General features: G+C 41.7%; 2 protein-coding genes and 1 long non-coding RNA gene across 9 annotated transcripts in view; 2 read left to right on the plus strand and 1 right to left on the minus strand.

Moving 5' to 3' along the window:
• sulf2a (sulfatase 2a) overlaps positions 1-9,176 on the plus strand; it is a 42,204-nt gene extending 33,028 nt beyond the window's left edge. For 4 of the 5 annotated variants that reach the window (XM_046075518.1, XM_046075520.1, XM_046075517.1 and 1 more), the window contains 17 exons: positions 444-613; positions 2,132-2,282; positions 2,556-2,731; positions 2,854-2,982; positions 3,296-3,352; positions 3,459-3,588; positions 4,378-4,585; positions 4,980-5,262; positions 5,394-5,490; positions 5,603-5,697; positions 5,782-5,841; positions 5,924-6,090; positions 6,262-6,404; positions 6,591-6,699; positions 6,791-6,824; positions 7,323-7,376; positions 7,767-9,176. In XM_046075518.1, coding sequence (XP_045931474.1) covers positions 444-613; positions 2,132-2,282; positions 2,556-2,731; positions 2,854-2,982; positions 3,296-3,352; positions 3,459-3,588; positions 4,378-4,585; positions 4,980-5,262; positions 5,394-5,490; positions 5,603-5,697; positions 5,782-5,841; positions 5,924-6,090; positions 6,262-6,404; positions 6,591-6,699; positions 6,791-6,824; positions 7,323-7,376; positions 7,767-7,797 — 2,094 coding nt within the window. In that variant the 3' untranslated portion in view covers positions 7,798-9,176. The remainder of the gene's footprint in view (positions 1-443; positions 614-2,131; positions 2,283-2,555; positions 2,732-2,853; positions 2,983-3,295; positions 3,353-3,458; positions 3,589-4,377; positions 4,586-4,979; positions 5,263-5,393; positions 5,491-5,602; positions 5,698-5,781; positions 5,842-5,923; positions 6,091-6,261; positions 6,405-6,590; positions 6,700-6,790; positions 6,825-7,322; positions 7,377-7,766) is intronic. The other variant, XM_046075521.1, reaches the window with a different exon arrangement.
• On the minus strand, positions 6,701-10,157 carry LOC123987012. Its single transcript, XR_006829039.1, has 2 exons — positions 9,936-10,157; positions 6,701-6,968 (listed from the first exon to the last, which is right to left on the minus strand). It is a non-coding gene; the product is annotated as an uncharacterized LOC123987012 (long non-coding RNA).
• Positions 9,982-11,704, plus strand: part of arhgap46a (Rho GTPase activating protein 46a) — a 32,388-nt gene continuing 30,665 nt past the window's right edge. For 2 of the 3 annotated variants that reach the window (XM_046075512.1, XM_046075514.1), the window contains exon 1: positions 9,982-10,102. In XM_046075512.1, coding sequence (XP_045931468.1) covers positions 10,089-10,102 — 14 coding nt within the window. In that variant the 5' untranslated portion in view covers positions 9,982-10,088. The remainder of the gene's footprint in view (positions 10,103-11,704) is intronic. The other variant, XM_046075516.1, reaches the window with a different exon arrangement.

Genomic DNA, 11,704 nt, shown 5'->3' on the forward strand with positions numbered 1-11,704 from the left:
CTTTAAAATCCCCCCCCCCCCCCCCCATGTTAAATTATAGGGGAAAGCCTAACATTTTCAAAGATACCAAATATATCTGGCTGAGTTTTGTGTAAATTTGTAAAATGTGATTTGTGTTTAATGGCATGAAAACATGTTTTAAGTTGAAATATTTCCCTCGGTGTAAGCAACCTGATACAAATTTAACTTAAAAGCAACTAATGGGTATTTATAAAACAAGAATCAGTTCAAAGGGTTAAACAGTAGATTCCACAAATCCATTGTGGGTCATTATTTAGATATTTTCTTGTAGTTATACAGAAGTGCTTGGGAATCTGTTTTGACTCACACCAGGTCAGTAATGGGCTCTGACCCAGCATAGCACCGAAGACACTGACATCTGCTCTTTTACTCTCTCTGTCACTCACTGAGTGCCTGATGTACAGTGTCTGCTCGCTCCACAGGACTACCTGACAGACATCATTACCAATGACAGCATCAATTACTTCCGTATGTCTAAGAGGATGTACCCTCAGCGTCCTGTCATGATGGTCCTGAGCCATGTTGCTCCACACGGTCCGGAGGACTCCGCCCCGCAGTACAGCTCTGCCTTCCCCAACGCATCACAGCACATGTAAGAAAATGATTAAGCTTCAAAATGATTAACCAAGCTATGAGCCCTCAGATTGTTGCATGTTTTGGGTGTTTATGTGGCAGCAAATAGATTGACCCAGACTTGCTTTGCCCATTTAATATTTACTGATTTGATTTATGTGGGACATTTTTACATTTTCACATCATCAGCTATTTGCTTGCATATGCGTCATCCACACATTTCATTTGACCCAGAATGACACAAATTCCATAATCTCAGCTCGATCTTATCTTCCTCTGCCTGCAGGATGCTCTTGGCAGCTGAGCACTCTCCACACACAGCCAGTGTTTCGCTCCAGTTTATTTGGCTCATGTGTTGTTCACATTGCTGTTACTAATGTAATGAGCCCGGCTAATTTGTACCATTTTGTCAGCCATGATCAAACGGAGGCATGAATGATGTATGTTTAATGCATAAGTAATGATTTAGGCACGTGCAAGCATACACACACAGATTTCAATTTTTTTCTTTCTGACCCTCCATGCTCCTCCTGACTGACTGTCTAGTGTTGCTAGCCAATGGCAGACCTGCTATTGGCCTCCAGAGATATACCCAAGGCCAGTAATGAGACTGCAGTTTCTTCGCCCTCACTGCAACCCCCTCACACGCTTCTTCTGCTTCATCTAATCCCTCCAGCATCATTAACCTGTGCCACGCAGGCTTTATACACAGAATATTCTGAAAATTCAGCACCAGTGTCTTTGTACAAACTTTTAATTGCTCTTTCTCCATAAATTTGCTATCCCTGGGGTGGTGTTTTCTGTGAGCACTTCTCTGGCTATTTTTCTCCCTCTGTCTCCCTCCGCCCTTATCAACCACATGAAGAGAGAGAGGCAGTAAATGTCCTGCACTCCTCTGGTGATAAATGTTCTTCTCACCTTGCAGACACGTCTTCAGACTACATTAGAGTTGCCACTGTTGACCAAGCTGTGAGAAATTAGCATTTCTTAAAAGACAAATCGATCCGCGTTAAATGTCTGTGTTAAATAAATTTTCTTCTAGGATCCCATTAGCTATTTAACAGTGTTTATTCTCAAATGATTAAAATTCCATATGGCTTGGAGTTAATTATTGATCAAACTGTTCTCCCTATCTACAGGCCTATCAATTGCAGTTCTTTGCATTTTCCATGGTTTATGTAACCTCTGGTTTGGCATTGCATAAACAGATTTCTGGCTATGTTGGAAAGAAAAGGATAGGAGATATCAGTAGACACAGGCAGAGAATATTGCTGTGACTGCACAGTGTTAACTGTACACACATTGGTACATTTTCTATAATCCAATTTACAGCTATAGAAATCCACATGTACAGAGATGGATGAAGAAACTGAATGCATATGATGAGTTATAATGACATATGCAAGAATGAGTCCTGTGCATTATTATTTTCTCCTTTTACGATGTAGAAGAAGCAACAAAAATAAGATGTTAAGTAAACCACATTGAGTTTTTTTGTGATTAAGTTGGATACTTTTCTGTCTTCTGCCTCTTTCAGAACCCCCAGCTACAACTATGCCCCTAACCCAGACAAACACTGGATCCTACGCTACACAGGACCTATGAAGCCCGTCCACATGCAGTTCACCAACATGCTGCAGCGCAGGAGGATGCAGACCCTGCTGTCTGTGGATGACAGTGTGGAGAAGGTAAGCAGGACACACAGGCAGATAGATATATGCTTAAACACACAAAGGACCTTAAACACAGACACAACACACACACATTTCATCTGACAGCCTCAAGTCCTGAGAGATCTGTGCTTGTTCTGACTGGGACTGTATAATGTATTCACTGACACACTTGGCAAATTGTTCAATCCCTTTTTCCTTGAATCTGGCACAGGAGACTTGAGCTATCAAACATGAAGTATAACTTTTTACGCAGTGTGAGTGTTCAATGAATTTTATCCTCCTTTCTAGGTGTACAACATGTTGGTGGAGACAGGGGAACTGGACAACACCTACCTCATTTACACCTCGGACCACGGCTACCATATCGGCCAGTTTGGGCTGGTCAAGGGCAAATCGATGCCTTATGAGTTTGATATCCGTGTTCCCTTCTACATACGAGGACCTAATGTGGAGCAAGGTGCCATGTGAGTGACACAGCCTGTTATTTCTCTGTAGTTTTTTTCCCATCCATTTTGTATTCTGATTTCTAGATGCTGTGTTCCAATATTATACATGTGAGATCACCTCATTATTGCTTCCCTTGCAGTAATCCTCATATAGTGTTAAACATCGACTTAGCACCGACTCTGCTGGACATGGCCGGTGTTGATATCCCTCCAGAAATGGATGGCAAGTCTATCCTCAAGCTACTGGACACAGACAGGCCAGTCAATAGGTGAACACACACATCAGTTATTTTGCCCAGTGTTGAGGCATTCAAAATACAGTTCAAGAATGACATTTAAAATGTGAGATTAGGTTGTTATGTGCCAAAAAATAGCTTGCCTGGACTTCATATAGTTTTACCATATCTCTATTCTCTGTGTTTTCTTGGACATAATGAAATTTACAATCTAAATATAAATGTGTAACACAACTTTCTTTTCAGTGTTGTACAAGGATGGCATTTGAAAACGGAGTGCATGTTTGTTCAGTTCAAATATCAGAGTGTCAGAGTGGTCTGACAGGATTTTTTATTTATTTCCCAGGTTCCAGTTGAACAGGAAGGGTAAAACATGGAGAGATTCTTTCCTGGTGGAGAGAGGGTATGTTTTATTGATTGACCTTTTGCAGGACATGTTCTCATTCCAGGCCTTGTCTTCTGGTTACATCAGGCTCCTTGTCTTTGGTCGTGTTTGTCTATTTTTTCAGAAAGCTTCCACACAAGAGAGCTGATGGGAAGGAAATGGCCCAGGAGGAGAACTTCCTGCCAAAATACCAGCGAGTAAAGGACCTGTGCCAGAAAGCAGAGTACCAGACCTCCTGCCAGCAGCCAGGACAGGTACCTGCCTAGCAGCAGCTAAGAAGGAGTGGTTATTGGAACATGGAGTGTAGCTCATACAGGGTGATCATTTTCAATGTGGTTGACAATTTACTGAGTATCATATACAGTAATTTGTACTCTCAGGTTCCATTTGACATCAAAGTCTTTTTTAATCCTTCAAAATGAATTGAGTAGCACATGTGCGTGCATATGTGTGTGTACATAAAGATCCGTCTAATTTGTTACAAGTTACCATCAGAGTTCTGTGTAGAGTAATTTGAGCATGCCCGATGAAGAACATTTTAAATCATTGGGGTTTTATGCATCAAAAATTATGTTGTGTTATACTGCTTGTGCTTGCATGGTTAGGCACCTACCTACATTAAAGAGTACTTTAATGTACTACTGCAGTCCTGCTGTATGTCACCTGTAGGAATGTGAGGTACTCTGATCAGGGTTTGTTGGTTGTTCCTTGCTCCAGGCTCAAGATAAAAGAAGCTTTTCAGGTTGTAGCTCCTAAATTTTTAAACTCTCTCCCAGTGGACTTAAGATCTGTGGACACTGTGGACACATTTAAAAATCAGCTCAAGACCCTTTTGTTTAGTTTTAGTGTCATGTTTTTATTCTTTCGATGTTTTTAGCTTGAGGTCTACACTTCATGTCTGTTGCTCTGGATTTAAATTTCTTATTTCTCTTTTATTATGAAGCACTGTGACATCTTCTCTTGAAAGGCGCTATACAAATAAACTTAATTACTTACAAGCCTAAAGACCCATCATCATGAAATTTCCCTCTGCCTTGTTTCAGAAGTGGCAGTGTGTGGAGGACCCGACTGGCAAGCTGAGGCTGTATAAGTGCAAGGGCATGGCTAGTCTTTACGCCCCACGTATGCAGGCTCTGATGGCCAGCGGTGCCTCTCAGCTGTCTCCCATGTCCAACTCTGACAGCTGTGACTGCGGCGATGTGGGCTTCAAAACATCAATCCTGAAAAAGAAAAGGCTGCTTACCAAGAAGAGTACGTTTCTCTTGTCACTCACATGTACCATTGTTCTGGTAGTTATTATTAGATCTGATTTTGTTCAGACACTTGTGCTTTACTTTGAAACATTCTTGCAGTAGCCTAAAAAGCCTTGCCGAACAGGCCCATTAATGTCAAGCTAAAATAACCAGCTTTTGAAGAATTCATGTGAGCGTGTGTGGGTGCTGCCATCAAGTGGCAGACTAGAGTAGACGAGTGAGCCTTTAATCATAGGGCTTTCAAAGAAACAAATACAAAGGATTTTTAATTATTGCATGGAACATTCATATTCATATCATCAGTATATAAATTGTTCATGCCCTGGTCTTCACTTGTCTGCACCATCATATATTTTGATATTCAGTATAAAAAACACAGCGCTCTTTTTCAGGTTCTTCTGTCTCATCTTACTCAGAGATGAAATCCAGTAAGACTGTCTCTAGGAAGCGCTGGGCCCGCGCTGTATCATTTGAGCTGGATGGAGACCTGTATGCCATAGACCTAAAGGATGGGTACCGGTCCCTGGGCTCAAGGAACAGCAGCTGGGCCAGAGACAGGAGGAGAGGAGCAGGGAATGAGGAGGACAATGAAGAGTTCAGTGGCATGGAGGTCACAGCCAAACCCACTACAAGCAATAAACTCACACCACCTGCTGCTCTTAAAGTCACCTACAGGTGCTACTGTGTACATCTGTCTGCATTAATGTGTAATGTTTCTGGTGATAAAAAAAGAGATATAAAATGTTAAAATTAATTAATAATTGCATAATTTTTAGTGGTACTATTAGGTTTTTTTTATCCCGCAGATGCTCTATTCTTATGAATGACACAGTGAAATGTGATGGAGGCCTCTACAAGTCTCTTCAGGCATGGAAAGACCACAAATTGCACATTGAACATGAGGTACTGCTACATTCTCTTCCTTGTTAAATCCAGACCGTAAAACCCATATCACAGGTTGTTAGTTGCTTGTGGTGTATAATGAGCTTTGTGTGTTTGTTCCTACTGTGTTTAGATTGAAACCTTGCAGACCAAAATCAAGAACCTGCGTGAGGTCAAAGGTCACCTGAAAAAGGTGCGGCCAGAGGAATGTCAGTGTGACACTCCCAGGTACGAATGGGTCAGACTCGCACTGTCACCTGCATATACATCTCATTACACTCAGTATGTGACTATTGCTTCTTGTCTTTACAGTTATCTCCTCAAGAATAAAGAGACTCTCAGGCTCAATGCACTGCGCATGCACTCACTCAGGTAAAAGATTACAGTGTTTGACAATGAATAAATTCTTTTTTATGCAGTCTCACTGTATTTGATGTGTTTTTGTTCTCATCAGAATGCCATCAAAGCAAAAGAGCCAGTGGCTGCAGAAGGAGCAGAAGCGCAGAAAGAAACTACGTAAATTCCTCAAGAGGCTCCAAAACAACGATACCTGCAGCATGCCAGGCCTCACCTGTTTCACCCACGACAACCATCACTGGCAGACAGCCCCCTTCTGGACAAGTGAGGAATAACATATGGCTGTGTAAAGAGATGTGAAGAATATTGTTGTGGAACTTTTGAATATTTTCCAAAGCAGGTATGATGACAATAATTCTTTTGAACACTGTTGTAATGTCCCTTGTTTTCCACTGTCACCCCTCCCTTCCTCACCACTCCCGCTCCCTCCCTCAGTGGGTCCGTTCTGTGCATGCACCAGTGCCAACAATAACACCTACTGGTGCCTAAGGACCATCAATGACACACACAACTTCCTGTTCTGTGAATTTGCTACCGGTTTCCTGGAGTATTTTGACCTCAACACTGACCCATACCAGGTATTTCATTTATACAGACACAGTGTACTATTTGGCGGATACATAAATAACTTCCCAATAATAACTTTAAAATGATTACACAGTATTATTCACAGTGCATGCCTATGAGCATAGTGTGTACACATTTTCCAATGTTTTCCAGTTTCCAAAGCCCTTGCTGACATTTTGTCCTTATGATTTCTGTAGCTGATAAATGCTGTCAGCACCCTCGAACGCAATGCTCTGAATTCGATGCATCAACAGCTCATGGACTTGAGGGGCTGCAAGGGACATAAGCAATGTAACCCGGAGAAGGGTGAGTAAGAAGCCTCTAAGGCAAAGATGATTTATTATAGTGTCTCTGAAAATTTCAGACTGAGACTAATGTTACCTCCGCTTCCTTTCAGGAGGAAAGGAGCGCAACTACTTCAGTGAATACAGGTATTTTCTTCTTCCTTTTACAGCACAGATGATTACTTTTACAAACACTGCAGATGGAATCCATGTTACAATTTGAACTCTGGGAGGTTACAGCTTCCCTAGTGTGTCTTTGGCTATGTTTCTTCTCACTGCGAGTCTGGGAATCTGGGGAGTCAAGAAAATAAAATGCATTAATGTTGTGCTGAAATAGATCTTCTTCAAGCTGTCATGGTTCCCTACTGTTGTGATCAAAGCCTTTTTAGCATGCAGAAGCAGAAGCCAAAGAGGGCCAAAATGCAAGCCTGCTTTTCAGCTTCTGCTGTTCCCTTTTGTAATGAAGCCTAATTGCTTGTCTCTGCTGTGCGTGTGGGTATGTATGTGTGTGTGCCTGCCTGTGTGTGCGCGTATGTGCGCGCGCATGCATGTATGTGTGTGTCTGTGTGTGTGTATATATCTGTGTGTTTGTCTCCATGCACGTGCATTTGCCCTGCACGTGTATACGTGCTGTGCATGCTTCAGGCCAGTTCATCGTCGAAAGAGGCCAAAAGTGAAGAAGCCCTCCTCCAAATCGCTGTGAGTTTGTCATAACCCATCTGTTCCTTTGTAGTAAGCCAAGCTCTACTCCTATCTCCATCCTTTTTTTTTTTAGCTTGGTCAGATTACCCAGCAGCATGCTCCCCTCTCTCCTATTTACTGTAATTCTGTACTCCCATACTTACAGTAACTCATTTACCTGCATTGCAAATCTGCACCATCTTCTTTTTCATTCACTTACTCAAGTCAAATTCAGTTAAGCAATGCAGATGTCACATTGGCTCATTATGTTGTGTTTTCAGTCCTGTTATTGTCATTTCTTACTTTTCCTCGCAGTGTTGATAGGAACAGACCACAACTGGAGCCATGGTTTCCAGTGAATGCCTAAAGTGGCACATTTAACTCACAGCATTTGTTTCCCCTGCACAGAGGGCAGATTTGGGAAGGGTGGGTTGGTTAACCACCTGCATCCCACAACCCACCACATCGGCCTCCTCCGGCAACGGAAGGAGAAGGGGGAGTGTAGGCAAACCCACGGACCTTGACCACACTTCGTTGGACCACAACCTGAGATACTATTTTAACTTTAAACTGGGTTTTAAATTTTGAGAGAGCTGCTCTCTTAACTCTCACCCAGGCAGAGGAGATGCTGAGACTGAGAGGAAACTTAAAGACTCTCCAACTGTCAGTTCTACCTTCGCGCACATTTCATTCTCATTTACGTCTTCTGTTACCCTCAGCTGTCAGAACAATGTACATTAACAGGATGCTGTGAATTAGGTGGGACAGTTTGGTGTCCACAATACATTCAGTCTAACAGTACTGCTTGTACATAATATATATCAGCTTTAATCAGCTTTCTTTCTTATCATATGGGACCAGGTGGAACATTATGAGTTACATGTCACCTCTGCTGCTACACAATGGTGTCTTGGCCTCATGATGTCTGTGGCACATGCTGATTAGTTAAATCATTAGCGCCTTGAGTAACAACAAGATATGTTCTTCCTCTGCACCAATTTGTCTGCACATGGAAGTGGTACGGACTTTTAAATGGTAACAAACTCTTTGCCATAATCTTTTGTATTATAGTTGATCTTAACGCTGATGAATGTCCTTTATGATGCATCATCTTCCTCAAAGCTGTGAGATATAAGGTGACTAGAGACTGCCTGCCTTGACCCAAGCATATCCAGTGTCAGCCACACCTTGAACAGGCCTACACCAACCACTGTCTCACAGTGATACAATCCAAACCTCCAGAATATTTGACCACTGACAGAATGCGTCATTTGTGAATGCCATTTTACTCCTTTGTATTGTCAGTACCACACTGTAGAAGTATCCAAATAGTTTGTTCAGTTTGCTATACATGGTGCTACAGGATAATAATACAAAAGTCAGTTATTGCTGTACAGTACAGTATGTATTTGAATGTATGTTGTGCAATTAATATAAATGTTTACAATATTTTTTTATAATACTGAAGAGGCAGATCTCATTGTATGATCTGAGTTGACAAAATGAACGTAAAGGGAGAAATGTAGCTTGAGAAATGTCATTGCCCGCAATTTGTATGTTTGTCCTTTCCTTATTTACATTGGAAAAGCACTTAAAGGGTTCACTGTGAACAGATGCGCCATGTACATTTAATGGATATATAGTTTACTCTGTGCCAGAGGAACAACACAGCACAACAATGTACTACTTATTGATGTGAATTTAAGCTACCTGACTTTGTTAGCTTCTCTGATTACCTTTTTAGCAAATATTTCCATAGATCTGAATGCTAGTAATTGTTTTAAGATAGTTATTGTGAATAAAGTGTTTGTCCATAAACATGACCCGACTTTTATTCAGAAATGGCTGTTTGTGTTGCTCTCCAGCAGGTGTCTCTGTGCGCTTGTCCACAGGACAACACCGGGGCTCATTGTAATTACAACAACAGGATTTGTGATCATAAAACTGATCATTAAGGTTCTCAGCTCTCTGACTGGCGGTGTCCACAGAGAATATGTTTTAAAATGTGCATATCACAACCCTGATATGATATTATAATATTAATAAATAAATAAATAAAATAATCCCCATACCAGTTTGTCGCTTAGCAACCGCAGTGTTCTGTACATTTCAAGATGTGTCTTTAACAGAGGGCTAAAATCCAAGCTAACTATTTTAATAGCACATCTTTTACAAATAAAAAAATCCAAAACATTAGGGTGTCTGCCTTTTTGTAACAACCACAATAAATATACGGTGAAAAGAAACTGTCAAAAACAAGTCTATTACATTATTTTCATTCATGGAAAGACAGAATTAGTAGCCTAGAAGTTATTTATTTTGCTCCAACTACAAGGAGAGTTGTCAGACGGCTACGAACAGTATTGTTCCCCCAAAGCATGATGGGATAGTTGTAGTCACAGAAGTTTGACATTGTATGGTTCGGCCATTAACTGAGCCGCTAAATATTTTGTTTATGGTTTGGTCTCTATTCTTTCCAGCCTGCAAAGGTTAGCGGATATAGGGTGGGGGTGTGGTGCAGCAGGGTAGGGGGCAGGGGTGCAGCCTGGGTGACCCCCATCCCAACCTATGACTCACGTGCAGAGGCGGAGACTCCATATCGGATTCACCACCGGAGGACCGTCCCGTACTCACTCGGACCGCTCTGTGCGCTCAGAAAATTAACGCGCTCAGGACACCTACCAAACAACGTTTCCCCTTTGTGTACGCCTTGTTTACAATGTGAAGAAAATGGCCGGGAAAAGGTAAGTAAACTCTTAAATTAATTTCAAAGTGATACAAACTTAACTGGAGAAAGTTTAGAAGCTACAGCTCGGGTGCTTCGCTATCACCCTGCCGCCGACGGCTTTCTGAGGGGCAGGCAGACCACGCCACTCAATGGATAGTTACATTGTTGAAGTACTTCAAAGCGTTTGTTAGTAGTTTTTAAAGAGTAGGCTTCGCGTTTGGTGTGGTCTGTGAAAATGAAGTAGCCTACACGATTGAGACAGTTAAGTAACGTGAAGATAGTAGGTTGAACGGATTAAAAAAATAAATAAAGTATTGTATTTTGCTTGTGGTGTTGCGATTTTATTTAAGTTAACTTACAGCACATGACGGTGGGTAGTTGTAAAAGGTTGAACTATTTTGTAACTTATTAGTAAACTGTAGCCTGGGAAACTATGTGATAAGTTTGAAACTTTAGTTAGGTTTTGCCTCCATTTAATAGGCCTATGTGCTGTTAAATTAGCTCTAGCTCTCCGTTTATCTATCATCACCAGCCGCATATTTTGATATTTCCTAAACTGGTCCACAGATTGGCTGAGTTAAGTCTTTGCTGTGGTAAAGAGACCAATAACCTAAACGGAAAGCAAATGTTCCGCAGCCCATTTGTTGCTCCCATCTTTACTGGTGGACTGTAACTGGGACTCTTGGCTTTTGCTACTGGTTTGATCTCCACATGCTGAATTTTTTCAGCATGTGATTTGACTGCAGATGTGTATTAAAACTTTGCTTAGCTTTTTATCGGTTTCTTGAGACAGATGGTTTGCTTTAGTCCTCTGTTTTATTTAAAGCTACTGAGCGGAATAGGATATGCTACTTTGGTTCCTTTCAAATTTTCCTTCAAACGTTTTGGCACAAAACCTTATGCTTTTCAGTGCTATGACTGTGTAAAGTTCGGACTTGATTTTATTTTAATGACATTTTGAGAATCGTTGATGTATTATTATTCATCCTTCTGTTGAATACTATGCCATTCACATTGTTTGACAACCAGGCTGCCCAGTCAGATGACATTTATATAGCCTGAAGCTGTTAGTTTGGCACACGACGCCAACCTGACTTCCTGGGTGAAGCCGTATCACCATCCCCCTGCCAGCTTGTGCTCATCTAATGACTGCGTGGTGTTGGTTTCTGCAGACGTGTTAAATTCTCTATCTGTCCAGCACTGCACCACAGACAGAGGTCCCGTTGGTGTTGCAGAAATAGGATGTCATCTCACTGTTTGCTCTGCCAGCTCAAAACATTAGGGAACAAACCATGCAGTCCCCTAACAAGATGAATCAAAATTAGCTCTTTTGACAAGGACATGGCAGGATGTCCGTCCTACAGAGGATTTGACAATGGACAAGTTTGTTGCCTGTTGAGAGGAAGAGATTTTGAAGCTTGTGCTCCAGTGACAACGGCTTGATATGGGCTGTGACATGTTAATAATGTAATGATTGTGGGTGATCTTTTTCTTTATGGATGATTTGCTTAGACGTAAAGCTTCAAATGATGTTTTCCAGCTTTCAGTGCCGTAATCCTGATCACATCCCCGTGGATCAGTGCTCTTAACCCCCCCCCCCCCCCCCCCCCCCCCCCCC

Source organism: Micropterus dolomieu, linkage group LG18 (assembly GCF_021292245.1).
Source record: "Micropterus dolomieu isolate WLL.071019.BEF.003 ecotype Adirondacks linkage group LG18, ASM2129224v1, whole genome shotgun sequence".
Taxonomy (NCBI): domain Eukaryota; kingdom Metazoa; phylum Chordata; class Actinopteri; order Centrarchiformes; family Centrarchidae; genus Micropterus; species Micropterus dolomieu.